This window comes from Myripristis murdjan, chromosome 15, assembly GCF_902150065.1.
Source record: "Myripristis murdjan chromosome 15, fMyrMur1.1, whole genome shotgun sequence".
Classification (NCBI taxonomy): Eukaryota; Metazoa; Chordata; class Actinopteri; order Holocentriformes; family Holocentridae; genus Myripristis; species Myripristis murdjan.
In genome coordinates, this window is record NC_043994.1 from 5,922,012 (window position 1) to 5,935,557 (window position 13,546).

The 13,546-nt window shown below is 44.1% G+C and overlaps 1 protein-coding gene across 1 annotated transcript in view; it reads left to right on the plus strand.

The window, feature by feature from the left end:
* Window positions 1-13,390, plus strand: part of epas1b (endothelial PAS domain protein 1b) — a 58,188-nt gene extending 44,798 nt beyond the window's left edge. Inside the window, exons 8-16 of the mRNA XM_030070590.1 lie at window positions 1,681-1,828; window positions 2,191-2,399; window positions 2,881-3,107; window positions 3,886-3,999; window positions 5,271-5,797; window positions 6,117-6,213; window positions 6,377-6,470; window positions 8,813-8,989; window positions 9,205-13,390. Coding sequence (XP_029926450.1) covers window positions 1,681-1,828; window positions 2,191-2,399; window positions 2,881-3,107; window positions 3,886-3,999; window positions 5,271-5,797; window positions 6,117-6,213; window positions 6,377-6,470; window positions 8,813-8,989; window positions 9,205-9,356 — 1,745 coding nt within the window. The 3' untranslated portion in view covers window positions 9,357-13,390. The remainder of the gene's footprint in view (window positions 1-1,680; window positions 1,829-2,190; window positions 2,400-2,880; window positions 3,108-3,885; window positions 4,000-5,270; window positions 5,798-6,116; window positions 6,214-6,376; window positions 6,471-8,812; window positions 8,990-9,204) is intronic.
* Window positions 13,391-13,546: the final 156 nt, after the last annotated feature.

Consider the following 13,546-nt stretch of genomic DNA (forward strand, 5'->3'; position numbering starts at 1 on the left):
GTTTGAATGTTTCATTAGTGCATGTGGAGTTGTGTGTTTAGTATACGTGTGCGTGTTCCTGTTCCTCTGTTCTTACTCATCCATGTCTGCAGTCCTAAATCTGCTGAGATAAAGGGCCTTCTATATGGCTCCCGTCACTGAACACACACACACACACACACACACACACACACACATGCATGCACAGGCGGCCTGCTCTCTTGGCCAACGTGACTAGCCTGTCGATCAGCACATGTTAGCAGCGTTTTGTGCTACATTTAATGTTGCCCTCAGCCGCCGTCAACACACACTCTCACACACAGACACAGACACACACACACACACACACACACACACAGTCATTGCCCTTATGTACACTCTATGACCACAGTCCTGCTTCTTTCCCACGCCAGTGCTGGACCTTGGGCCGGCGCCAGCACATCTCCGCAGCTCAAGTCAAGCTTTCCTCCCGCTAACCGGCCTTTGCATCTCTTCAGGGCTTCACACAGAAGATAAATGTTGAAAAAACACACACACACAACGTACATAAAGTGTCATCAGAGCTGGTTTCTGGCAGCATTCAGTTTGTTAGTGCTTTTATAGTGTCACAAGGTTGCAAAATTGATGAGATCCCTGTGATTGGGGGTGTAACGAGTCATTCATCACGTCGATGCGGTGGCTGTCAGAGCTCAGGTCACTGCAGCTTATGAAAACATGCAAATGAACAAAACACGTCCTCATCCGTTTCACAACACATGCACAGCATTTAGAAAACCCGCCACAAATGCAGACAACACAACACCATACAGAAATGTGAAAATAAAAGAAAAAACACGCTGCAATTACACTAAACAACACCGTACATCAATTATAACTTCTGTCAATTGAACTAATCTTCCAAAATAAATAATATAAAAAAAAAAATGGAAAAAATGGGGAAAAAAAATGAAATAGGTCTGAGTTGGGCTTGAATCTTGTAATAAATGGAATCATTCATGAGTCTTACATTTTTAACGGTAAATAATGTATAAGTACTTAAGTTATGTGTATGTATTTATTGAATCTAAGTTTTGTCTCAAAGCGCTGAATTGGATCATGAACTTGAATCATGGTTTACAAGCTCGAATCTAATTGACCTGTTCCAAAAAAGAAAAACGATTCTTAAATCAATTTGCTAACTAACCAAACTGTGATGTGAATAATATTGCAGTTGTTTGTCGTGCGTTTGTGTTGTGCGTTGTAGAGCCAGCAGGAAAGAAATACCGGTTTAGTGTCAAACTGTTTGGAAGACCTGTGGTCTGTGAGAAAAGGGTCCAACATTCACCGCAGTGACCACAGGAATCAGTCATAGTCTTTACTCAGGTCCATCGTCTTCCATTTTAGTGAATAGACTCAGGACCGTCCTCTTGTCCTCTCAGGCGGGGGTGGGTGGGGCAGCAGTGTTGAACCACGTGACACGGCACAGGAAACGGTTTGGAGTTGTAGCGTCTCGCCGCTGAACTGCCTCTGCTGCTACTCTCACCCTGACTTTGTGACCTTGGCTGAGGCTGTAACGAGATCCTCCAACGAAGAAACCAGCCCCATATCATGAGACCGCCGTTTTATCTCACAGCTGTCCCGTGTCAGCAAACATGAGCACACTCACAACGTTTGCCTGCCCTCATTTCTTCTCTCTCTCTCTCTCTCTCTCTCTGTTTGTAGTATGCACCAAGGGTCAGGCAGTGAGCGGTCAGTATCGCATGCTGGCGAAGAACGGAGGCTACGTCTGGGTGGAGACCCAGGGAACTGTCATTTACAACAGCCGCAACTCTCAGCCCCAGTGTATTGTGTGCATCAACTATGTTCTCAGGTGAGCACGCTTCAATATTATTCTCCTTATTATTCAATAATAATGAGTGTGAGCACAAATCTCAACTGAATAAAAACAGCACAAACAATCACACTCCTCCCATCATTTAAAATTGCCTTTCGCTCCCTAAGTGATCTCCAACTGGTTTACACTTTTTGAAAGCCCCACCCCTGACAATCCATTTCAACAGGAAATCCATCAAATTAAGGAAGCAAGAGACTCTCCAACTGCCATTTCACTGTGACTTAAAATTTTTAGACATCACAGCAAATGTTTGGGAAAGATCTTTTCTCTTTCTTCTCTTCTCTTCTTCCTCCGTCTCATGAATCACACCCTCTCTCTCTCTTTCTCCTGTCCTGCAGCGACATCGAGGAGAAGTCGATGATTTTCTCCATGGAGCAGACGGAGGCCCTGTTCAAGCCTCGCCACATGAGCAGCTTCTTCACGGTTGGAGGCGCGGGTGTGGCCGGAGAGCCGGGCGATACCCTCTTCTCTAAACTCAAAGAGGAGCCGGAGGACCTCACCCAGCTGGCTCCAACACCCGGGGACGCAATCATCGCCCTCGACTTTGGTGTGTACCGACATTCATTTTGGGGCCTCAGGTCATGGATTTGTAGCAAAGGGTCACCTGTTTTCAGGACATTGGCTATATCTACATTTTAATATGATTATCACTGTATATAAATGCACCTCTCTCAATGATTTAGGGTTGATTTAAACTCACTACATATTTTTTAAGTTTACATAATACCTAGTCTGATGGCGCTTAATTCACTTTTTTTGTTAACAGTATCAACACTCTGTTTTGCAGAAGAAGCTGCTAAGCACTTAGAAGAATTTATTCCTAAGTAGTTTTTAGACAACATAAAATCTGGATTATTAATGAATTACAGGGCATGAAATTGGTCACATTTTAAGATAACGAATTCTGGCACAGTTTCAGTGCAAATATATCAATACCAGCATTTATGAAACCCATGATAGTCAACCCTTGGCATTTTTCTTCTTCATTCCATCACTTTTCAACTGGCCGCTGTGATTTCACCGTGCAGGTCGTCCCCAGTTTGAGGAGCCCCAGCAGCCATCAGCATACAGCCAGGTGTCAAAATCCTCCATGCCCCCTCCAGGGCCTCCGTCCTGTGCTAGCGAGAGCCACAAGTCGCCCCCCCAGGCCCCGGCCCCAGTTCCAGGGGACATGGCTAGCATGGCTGGCACATTCACTGTGCCGCAGAACCCACCACCTGGCAGCGCCACCCCCAGCCTCAGCAGCTGCTCCACGGTAGGGACCAGGAGGGAGACTGGGGCGGGCTGGGCCGAGTGACTGAATGCAAAACTGAACTGAATGGATTAATTAGTTAGGGAGCAAGTGACTGGTTATGCTGATTTCATAGACTGCCTCTGCGTTCACTGTGTGCCGGGCCGGGGTGGGGTGGGGTGGGGGGTTGGGGGTGTGTGGGGGGGTAGTTCTAGGGCACCAACAGTGGGCAGTGTGTGTGAGAATAGAGGGGGTGGATATTTGGAAGAAGCAGACAGTCCCATAGCAGTGAATGGCGCCTTTGTCATAACTAATCTCGCTCTCTCTTTCCCTCATTCTCTCTCTCTCTCTCTCTCTCCCTCTCTCTCTTTCTCTGTTCCTGCACGAATACAATTCTTGTTTCTCATTATTCTTTCTCCGTCTGTCATCCCTCTCTTCCTGCACTCTACTGTTCCTCTCTGCCTGTTTCTCCTTCCACGCCTCCACACCTCTGCCCCTCCCTTTGCTTCTTTCCCACCTCTGTCCCATCACCTTCCTTTTCCTATTTTACCCTCCCATATATCTTTTTTCTACACCCTCCCTTCCATCTCCCTCTTGTCCTCTCTTTCCTTTTCTCTCTTTTCTATTTCTTGCACCCTTCATCATTCTCACTCCATCAATCTGTCCATTTCCCCGTCATTTGTTTTTCCCATATCCTCCCTCTCCCTCCTTTCATTCTTCTCTCCATCCTTACCTCGATTTCTGTTGCCTCCCCACACACACATGCACACTCGCACCTTCCCTCCCTCCTCCCTCCATACAGCCCAGTAGCCCAGGTGACTACTACAGCTCAGTGGAGAGCGACCTAAAGGTGGAGCTCACCGAGAAACTGTTTGCCCTGGACACAGAGGGCACCAACAGCCCTGCAAACACTGAGGTTAGTGTGCATATGTGTGTGTGTGTGTGTGTGTGTGTGTGATCTAAATTATCAGTCCCATCTTTAAATCCATTAAATAACTGAGGTCACACAACAATATTTCACCAGGTTTTTCATCATCTCTAAATTCGCTCATGCAAAAAGCTCCTCTCCACCAACAGCTGATTAATGTGACGATCTCCTGAGGCCCTTCGGATATTAAATTTGACTTGAAACTTGGCAAGCTTTTTCCTTTTTCCTCCTCAGGGAAACCGTTTGCTAACTCAAACACTGGAAAGAATTTCACGGTGCTGAAAAACATTTTTTTTTTTAAATATTTGTGTAACTTATCAAGCAGTCCATTAATTTATTAAACCATTACAGCTGCAAGTTGGAGAGCAATGCATCTTTGTAAGCATTTGGTTGTAATGATTCGTGTATTAAATATACAACTGCTTGTTCCCAGTCAGCAGGGTTATCTCTTCACCTGTGTTGCTTAAGTTACAACTGACTTACAGCATTTTAGTCATGTTGCCATATTTTACTGATGAAAATAGTCTCTTTTATACCGTATACTTTAAGTATTCTATCAAGATTTTCAGTGCAAACATGAAGTTGAACGTGAAGTTCCAGTTGAACGAGAGACCTTCCATCAGCACACTCCCTCTCATTCAATAAGGAAATTCATCTAAAATACAAAAAAAAAAAAAGACATTTTTCCCTCTTACCTCACTCCATTCTATCCATCCAGGCTACAGTTTACTTTCTGTAAGGACCTTCCCTTTCTTGTGTCACCCCGAGACCATAGGGCTGGATGGGTATTCATATGTGGAGCAACAACTGTCAAAATGTAAAATATGTACATGGACAAACCTCAACGGTAACAGGTTTTTCCAAAAATAGTGAAATCCAAAAATCCAAAGCCCATGGGGGGGGGGATTATTTCACTGAGAACTATTTCCTGCTGAAGAACACCAGCAAACTGTAGCCATCCACCATGAAGGAGTACACAGTCACTTGGATAGATTTAGGTTGCTGATGTTCGGTAGTTGTGTTTTGGGCAGACTGCCCCTTTAAGCATGGGTTGGACTACCAATTAATAATTGTTCACTTTTTTACACACTTGTACACTAATAATGCAGTGATTGTGCTGTCGCAGGCTCTGTGTGGATTATTATAAAGTCAAAACAACATCCTGTGCAACAGCCATCGAGGGAGGCATAAGCAGCATAATGTCATAAACATATGCATTTTCAGTTTTAGTAAACCCTGTCCCGTTTCCCCTCTCCCAGACGGACTTGAGTGACTTGGACCTGGAGACCTTGGCTCCCTACATCCCCATGGACGGAGAGGACTTCCAGCTCAATCCCATCATCCCTGAGCCAGAGCCAATGGAAGCAGGGGCAGCGGGATCCCTGGGAGGGCACAACCTCACCTCCCACCACCCAGCCACCCAGCGCAGCTTCAGCAACATCGCCAGCCTCTTCCAGCCCCTGTCCTCCCCTCCACACCCACAGGGGCACTACCAGCCCCAGATGACTGCGCCCTGGGCTCCGGGCAAGAAGAGTGACCCCAGCCAGGGCTCTGTGGACTCCCGAGCTGTGTCTTACATGTCGGGACAGAATCCTCCATACCAGGCCCCAGCCAGCACCCCTCTGTCCTCCATGGGTGGCAGGCAGAATCTCCACTGGCCTCCGGACCCTCTGTTAACCTACGAGCAACAGCAACGGGCAAGCAAGGCATACCTGATGGAGTCTTTGTCAGGAGAGGAGCGCCCGTCCTGCCAACAGAACATGCCAAATCATATGCAGAAACAGAGGTGAAATGACATAGCGGTGAAAAAATGTTTTACAGTTTAATAACCAACTATTATAATTTGCCCTGGGCAGACATTCTAAATGTATGCTTTTGTTTCACTTGTATTCAAGTGAGATATACATGTGGGCAGTAATGAACACATAGCCAGAAATAAATAAAGCATGGTAACTAAAAAAAGTTAAATGAAATAGAAAAGAAGCGCTTTGTCGTTATCTGGCTATACACACTGCCAACACTTCTAAAGGCATGTTCAGTAAAAAAAAAAAAAAAAGTTTTAAGTTTGACCCTAAACCTTGTGGTGTTGGTCTGTGCATGTGCAGATCCATGGAGAATTTTCTACAAGCCTACAGAGACATGAGCCCAGCCAGGGTGGCCATGGCCAACAGTATCAAACGCTCCTTCACCCAAATGGCAGTGGTGAGTCTTATCTGAAGTGTCTCTCTGAAAGATAAAAATATTTGTGAATTGAAACTATAGAGTAAAATTCATTCATAGTCAGACCTTAAAACGTGAGAATGATGAGATCAGTCCTTAATCTCCCCTGTCAAAGTGTTTAACTGTGTGTGAATGTGTGCATTAGGGTGAAAGTAAGCCATCAGAAATTATATGGAAGAAGATGAGAGGTGATGGTTGTGCCACCATGGATCGCTCCCTCAGTGCAGGCTCACTTGCAGGTATGATCTCAGTGTATTTGTGTGTGCAGCCTTCTCGGAAACAGCCAAAGTCAATGGGCAGCACCTTTTATACTTCCAAAAAAGGCAAAAAAAAAGAAAGAAATGGCAACGAAATGACTCCATACAGCATGTGCAGCTTCCCACAAGAGGCTGCAAACCTTAAAGCAATGCCAAAATAGTTTTTCACTGAGCCACCCATTTGGAAAATATCACCCCACTTATGCTCACACCCCGTTTTAACTTGTGTGTGTATGTGTTTAGCCTCCACTACTCTGTACCCTGCATGGAACATTCTTTTGTCTTGCACCTGAATAATATGCCTGGATGTGCGCACACTTGATCCCTCTCCTGGAGTTTTGCTTTTTTTGGTGCTGCGGTTCTCTCTGAAGACTGAAGAAAAGTTTGTTTTCTGTTGCATGAACTGCAAGATGGCGACCAGCAACACTTTTGAATTCATCAAGGCAGACTATGAGAAAATCAGCCTAAAAGAATCTCTCCTTGAGGACCTCTCTACATCTTTTTTTTTTTTTTTTTTTGTCAAAGCAGACTCCACAAGGTTTCTGAAAGATCTGTACAACAGAGAGTTGTGTTTGTTTATGCATGCAGTACCTTTGAGGGATTATCTGTGACAGCAGAGAAAATCTCAGGGATTGAGAATCCAGAAGGCACCAACAGTTGGGCTGAACAATCCCACGTTTTGTGAAAAACAGTGTGAAATTACAAACAAATGCTCATTTGATCTGATGGTTTTGATCATGTAAGAACTGACTGATCAACTGGCAGCTGTCTGCAGTCAAAAACAAAAAACACGTGAAAAGCTGGGTAAGGACAATGCAAACCAAGACAGAATAAACAATTTATTGTCTGAATGTGAACAATATAAAGAATAACTTGAACTTGAAATAAAAGCCTGTGAAAAAGAAAAAGATTAGGACTATCGGCTGGAGCAGGTTTACGTGTGGAGGTGTGACCGTCCCAAATGAGACAGGAGCCAAACAGCCCTAAGGGGACCACAGTGGCCATTCCACATCTGTTGACACTGACTTGGAAACACAAAGCACAGCATCCACATCCCCTTTTTTAGAGGATTGTTGTATCTCAGGTGGAAGACAACTGCCAACCAAGGCCAAGCCACCCAGAAAAAGCGGAAATGCAGCGGGGGTAAAAAGCCATCGCTACAGGACAAGATACTTTGTAACCCAAAGCCCCAAAATGTTGCTGACCTCTCCAGAAAGCGTCTTTCATCCACCAGCTTCTTGGCCCTCAGCAAAGATTTGTCCTCTGTTCCTGTGACTTACTATAATGAATTTAATGCACGTGTGGACTTTCAGAAGTTCTGCAGATCTTCAGAACATTCTTCAGAAGTTCTTCTGAATACACAAAGGATTTTTTTTCTGCCAACCAAGAGTCTTCAGCCGCTCCTTCTCCTAACAATGGATGTGTTGAGATCCCTGCACCTCCCTGCAATATGCTGTCGGCTGTCTTTGATGTTCAACAACTTTATAGGAACATACCACTCTTGTCTCAAAAAAGAGAATAAAGTGATTTATTGGGAGCTTAACAGTGTGCAGGCATCAGTCCTTTGTATCCTGCATAGATTGCACCTGTAACCACTTCTCCCCATTGCAGTACTCTATTAGTTGCCTCAAGCTAGTCTTTCTCTCCCTCCCGACCCCTTCTCCACCGCTATCTCTTTATCTGCCTTGCTCCCAACTCTGACCCTCTCTCTCACGCACACACACAGGAAAAATGTCTCTTTCCTGACGCTACCATGGTGATTACAGATGGACACTCGGCTGACACTAGCTGTCTACTTCCTCACACTCTTTCTCTCTCCGACACGCTCTGGCATTAATGCACTGATAAAGAAACACGTATTCAATGGGGCTATGGTGAGGTGGTGTTAGAGCGCTGGCAGTGGCAATCAGTGAGTATGTGGACAAAACCCCAAATGTGCAAATCCGCACCAAAAATAAGGTGCAGGTCGTGGGGGTTGTTTCGGCTTTGTGCCTTCATCAAGATGTGACGAAAACAAGGATACAGGCATAGGCAAAAGACATAGAAACCCATTTTTACATTTCACACAAATACACATTAAAAGTCGGTCAGCCTTACAGTAGCTCAATTAAGTGGACCTAAGCTATGCATTTATTTATTTATTTATTTATTGATGTCAGAATTCATCATGTGATGTGATGATGATGCTGGCCCAATAAATAGTTTCCTGTTTAGAGAGATAAATGTTAAGTCTTTGTCTTTACTTTATGTTAAACAGTGAATTTGCGTCATCATTTAAACTCCGCACACACACACACACACACACCGTGTCTCTGTCCTCTCAGAGCCAGGAATGGGGAGACTGATGCCAGGCAGCGGGTCCCAACGTCTCAGCCTTCTGCAGCAACACAGGAAGTCTCAGTATCCAGGAAGTGCGTTAGGTGGTGTGCATAAGAAGCCCTTCTCCCAGCAGAGCTGCAGCTACACAGAATACAACATGCTGTCCTCCAACAAGGCAGAGGGTGAGTTGGCCTGCGTTTACAGTGCCAGCTGATTTTAATGTGTACAATTAAAAAATGTCTAAAGCCAAGTTGCCTTGAACATCAGCTGGCAGCACCATGTGAACACTTTTACTGTTGGAATCATTTTATTTGTAATTGAATGCAATTTTGAATTTCTGGTTTGCTCATAAGTCATTTAGCTGACTGATGGAACCTGTTTGTCTGTCTATGCCCAGGTGTAGCCAGTCGTCTGCTGGGCCCGTCATTCGAGTCCTACTGTCTGCCGGAGTTGACCCGCTACGACTGTGAGGTCAACATCCCGCTGCAGGGCAACCTGCACCTCCTCCAGGGCAGTGACCTGCTGAGAGCCCTGGACCAGGCCACCTAGAGCACCTGAATGAAACTCAGCCATAGTCCCAGACTTACCCTGTCCTGTACCTCTGACCACAACCCGAGGCCTCGGCCAGGACCTTCACTTTTGCACCTCTGGCCTTTCAAAGCGCCTGAGGCCAAACTACCTAGGGAATGGTATTCAAACCCACAGCCTGCCTTATTTAGCTTTCCCTCGTTCCTCTCCCTTTTGTGCCTACATCCTTAGCTGCAGAACTAGGCATTAGTCCTTGCACACCCAAACACGCTGAGATGTCAGGCCCAGGCCACTTAGTGCCATGGGATTCATACACACAACCTGCCTTAAAGCCAGACTGTCCCTGCCGTGTGCCAAACATCTACAATCATTTCTCCACCTACAAGGTCTGCTTCCTGCCACAGTCAGATAAAGGTGAGAACCCATGGCCAGGCATGGCATTCAAACCTCAAACCTGCATCTTATCCAGGCGCTGTCTAGTACACAAACTCACACCCAGCAATCTCCTCCCACACACACTCTCTATCGAGGCCTCCACGCAGCCCCACACCCTCTTAACTCTAACAACTGACTCTTCTGGCTCTTGAGAGCAAGGCTACAAAAGTAGACTGAGACTGTGCTACCTGTACACTAATAGGAACGCAATGATCCTTCACTTGTTGTATTTGACCTGCAGTTGGGCCTAGCGCTGTTTTCTTGCCCTGTTTCCAAGCCCCAGTCCAAGTCCCCTGTCCTATTCACCCAGCCTCAGCCTTTTCTGCATATGCTATATGCAGGCACACTCACACACACACACACACACACACACACACACACACACACGCACACATGCACAGACAGTATCAGCCTAACTCTGCCTCTTCGTGCCTGAATCCATCCCACCTGAATCATTACATCACTAGCCTCATCTGATTGCTATTTGAAAATAGCCCAGTGACACGGCACACTGATTCAGGATGAGTCCCAGGTCATCCCGCCTGCCTGTCTGCCTTTCACGATGTAATTGGTTAACAATGGCTTTAGGTGTGTTTGGGTCAACTTTATTGCCATAAATTATACACATTATATCTTTATTTTAGATATTTAGTAATGAGATAATTTGCTTTCATCAGATCTCCCCACATTTTTTTAATTCATATCAATGGGACACTTTACCCTATAATAACCATATTGTGTCTCTCTCTTTGCATTTATTTTCTTATGCCTTAATACAGTAGCCCTACCTACCAATTCTTCTATTTTTGTGTCTCTCTCTCATAGACACACTAATAAACATATATTGCAATACATGTACCCTACTGTAAGTTTGACATTGTAAAGTCTGTCTTGTCTTGCCTTTTCCACTTACTTGTGTCTTGTGGCTTTGGTTTGATCTAAAAATCTCTGCTTCTCTCTCTTGCCCTCTCTCTGTCTTGGTCAGGTAAATAGTTTGTGCTACCACAGGGTTTATTCTTTATTAATGGAGTCAATCCACTGAGCTAATGCTAATAGATGCAGCATCAGAGTCAGCTTTATTGGCCAAACAAATAGCACTTGCAAAGAATTTGGCTTTTGGTGTATATGTGCTTGTGTGATTACATATTATAGGCTTTCCTGGACTTCACACATCGCACATGATACCTTAATTTGGCAGGACGTAGCAGACAATGTAGGACAGGTCTGTCGTCCATACTTACTGCCCCTGCACGAAGGGACGGCTACTTTTGTTTTGGTGCAGCACAGCAGCCTGGAAGTGACTTTGAAGCAGAATGTTTGTATCATTGCTTATTTTGAGGACAAGGCCAGTTTTCTTGTAATCCAAGATGGAGATTGGCTGCCCATATCAGAAAGCCAAATTATATTAGCTGTTCTGATAAATTGCTTAGAATTCACAGTCTACTTGGAGTATGGTTTAGGTTCTTTGAAACAAGTGAATGGAATTTGACCCATGTTTCAAATGCTTCAAAACGCTGTTGATAATATCATGCCTTCAGAATTAGTCTCCTGTCTGCCTTCAGTGGAAACACTCACTTGTTCTCACCCTTGTTCTCTATTTCCTCTCTGAAATGTCTCCCACAGCCTCGCTCTCACATTGTCTTTCTCTTTCTAAGGTAAATGTCTTTGTGTGGTGACCACTTTTGAGTATGAATCATAGAGCTTTGTACACATATAGGTTATGTATTTAAAAGACAGAGCTATAATGTTGAAGATAGTGTTTTTAGTGTTTATGTGTTCTGGTACTTTGTCCTATCTACCCTGTAGATGCACATGGAACAGATTCCTTATGCGGAAGCAGAGCTCTCTTATAGTGCTGGTTCTCTTTTGTTGTGCTGTTGTGGCATTTTTTTTTTTTCCCCACCAGAGTTTTATTCTAAAATATCTATTGAATCTTTTGGCAGGCCAGTACTGTTTTTTTTTTTTTTTTCTTGCTTTAAAAAGATAAAACAAAAAAGAAAACAACAGAAAAAAAAAATCTGATGAAAAGTGAATATCAGTTTTCTAAGTTTCACTTTTTTGACATGTAGCATTTTGAATATTGTACACATGGCAAAGTTGCCGCAGAATTTAATCACATAGTTTTCCAATTGCATATATAAAGCAATGGTGCTTCATAGACAATGTATCTGTTCTTAATTTTTAGAACCAACATTTATTATGTCTTTTGGATCCACTAACACTGTATATTGACGTTCTGCCTTACGTTTGTGCTGAAATTCTCTTTAAAGTTGATTTATAACTGATATAATGTGCCTTATTTTTACCTTATGGTTGTCTCAAAACAGATTCAACCCTGAAGTATGCCCTTCAAGTGCACAGAGTGTGTTCCCCATAATCTGTAGATGACTATTTTCTACTTTGGGGGATTATTACAGAACATAAGCTAGAGTGTCCATCCTATCTTACAAAAAAAAAAAAAAAAAAAAAATAGATGGTAAAATCCACTTTTGCTTTTACTGGAGAATATCCTAAATCCACACATTGGTGTTTGGCTTACATGTAACTCCATATCATTACTCTGTGTAGACGCCCTCCAAAACCCGTTGTCAGGGGCAACCAAAGAGGGAACTTCTTCCTGCCTAGTGACTGACAGGTTGTGTCGATCCAGCTCATCACCTGTGGTTCAGCAGAGTTGCTGCAGATGCGCGGTAAATAAGAACAATCCCCATTGCATCAATAGACAACCATAGCAGTTAAATACATAAAATCAACTAAACCTGCTACAAAATGTCGAGCCACATGAGTTTGCTCAGAGCTGATTGGCAAAGACATAATCACAGAAAAAAAGAACAGAACAAGACGTTGTTGTAAGCCCAGATATTTATCCGATAATAGAAACTTTAGCTTGGATCCGGTCCTGTCTGAACTGGCAGAAACCCCAAAGTGTAGACGTGATTTCAGAATTAAGATGCTTCTGTAATAATCCCCAAGGTTATATAGTCCAAATCCTTTTGATAGCCCCTGTCAAGCCTCCTCTGACACATTCCCTTAGATCCCGGTAGAGCCATCAGTTGAGCAATGGAAATAGACGCCCCTTTAGTTTCTACCAGAACCCAGTGTAGAACCCCCTGGTGATGACAAGTGGAGAGGTCAGAGCGGAGTTAAATGCTGCAAGGTTTTTACGGAAATGGATCCCCCTGCTCATCAACTTTTGTGTCTGTTGATGAGGCTGCATGTGGGTTTTAGGGTTGGTTGAAAAAGATTTGACTGCACAGTAAAAGTTCCCCTGAGGTTGCACGCTGGGAAAGGCAGCGGCGTCCACCAAAACCGGCGCCTCACTTTTGGCCGAAGCCACCAAGCAGCTGGTCATTGTGCGTAAACACAGATGTCCGAGGTTTATTGTTGTCATTGTGGAACCGCTGCGGAAAATAACTCGCCGAAATGGCCTGAATCCTGTTTTGAGTAATGGTGGCTTGACAGCTCCATGGTTACAAGACAACAATGGGTCGGACACAGTGCTGCACAAATCTCCCAAAAATGTCCTGTGGACTTTCAGGGACTGATACTGTCAGAGATACAGGTGATACTGAAGGTCTTAAGTAAGGGTGGTACACTTAGAATTTTTGATTTTTCACATTAAAAAAACCAGATGATGGGCCATGTCTTGATCAAAATCAAAGCAATTCTATTTATTATTACAAATGATACAAGATAGAAATTTGGACTTTCGAAGAGCATAGAATTTGCTAAAGCTGTGTGGCACCTGTATGGAGAACAGGAGGACAGAGGTGTGA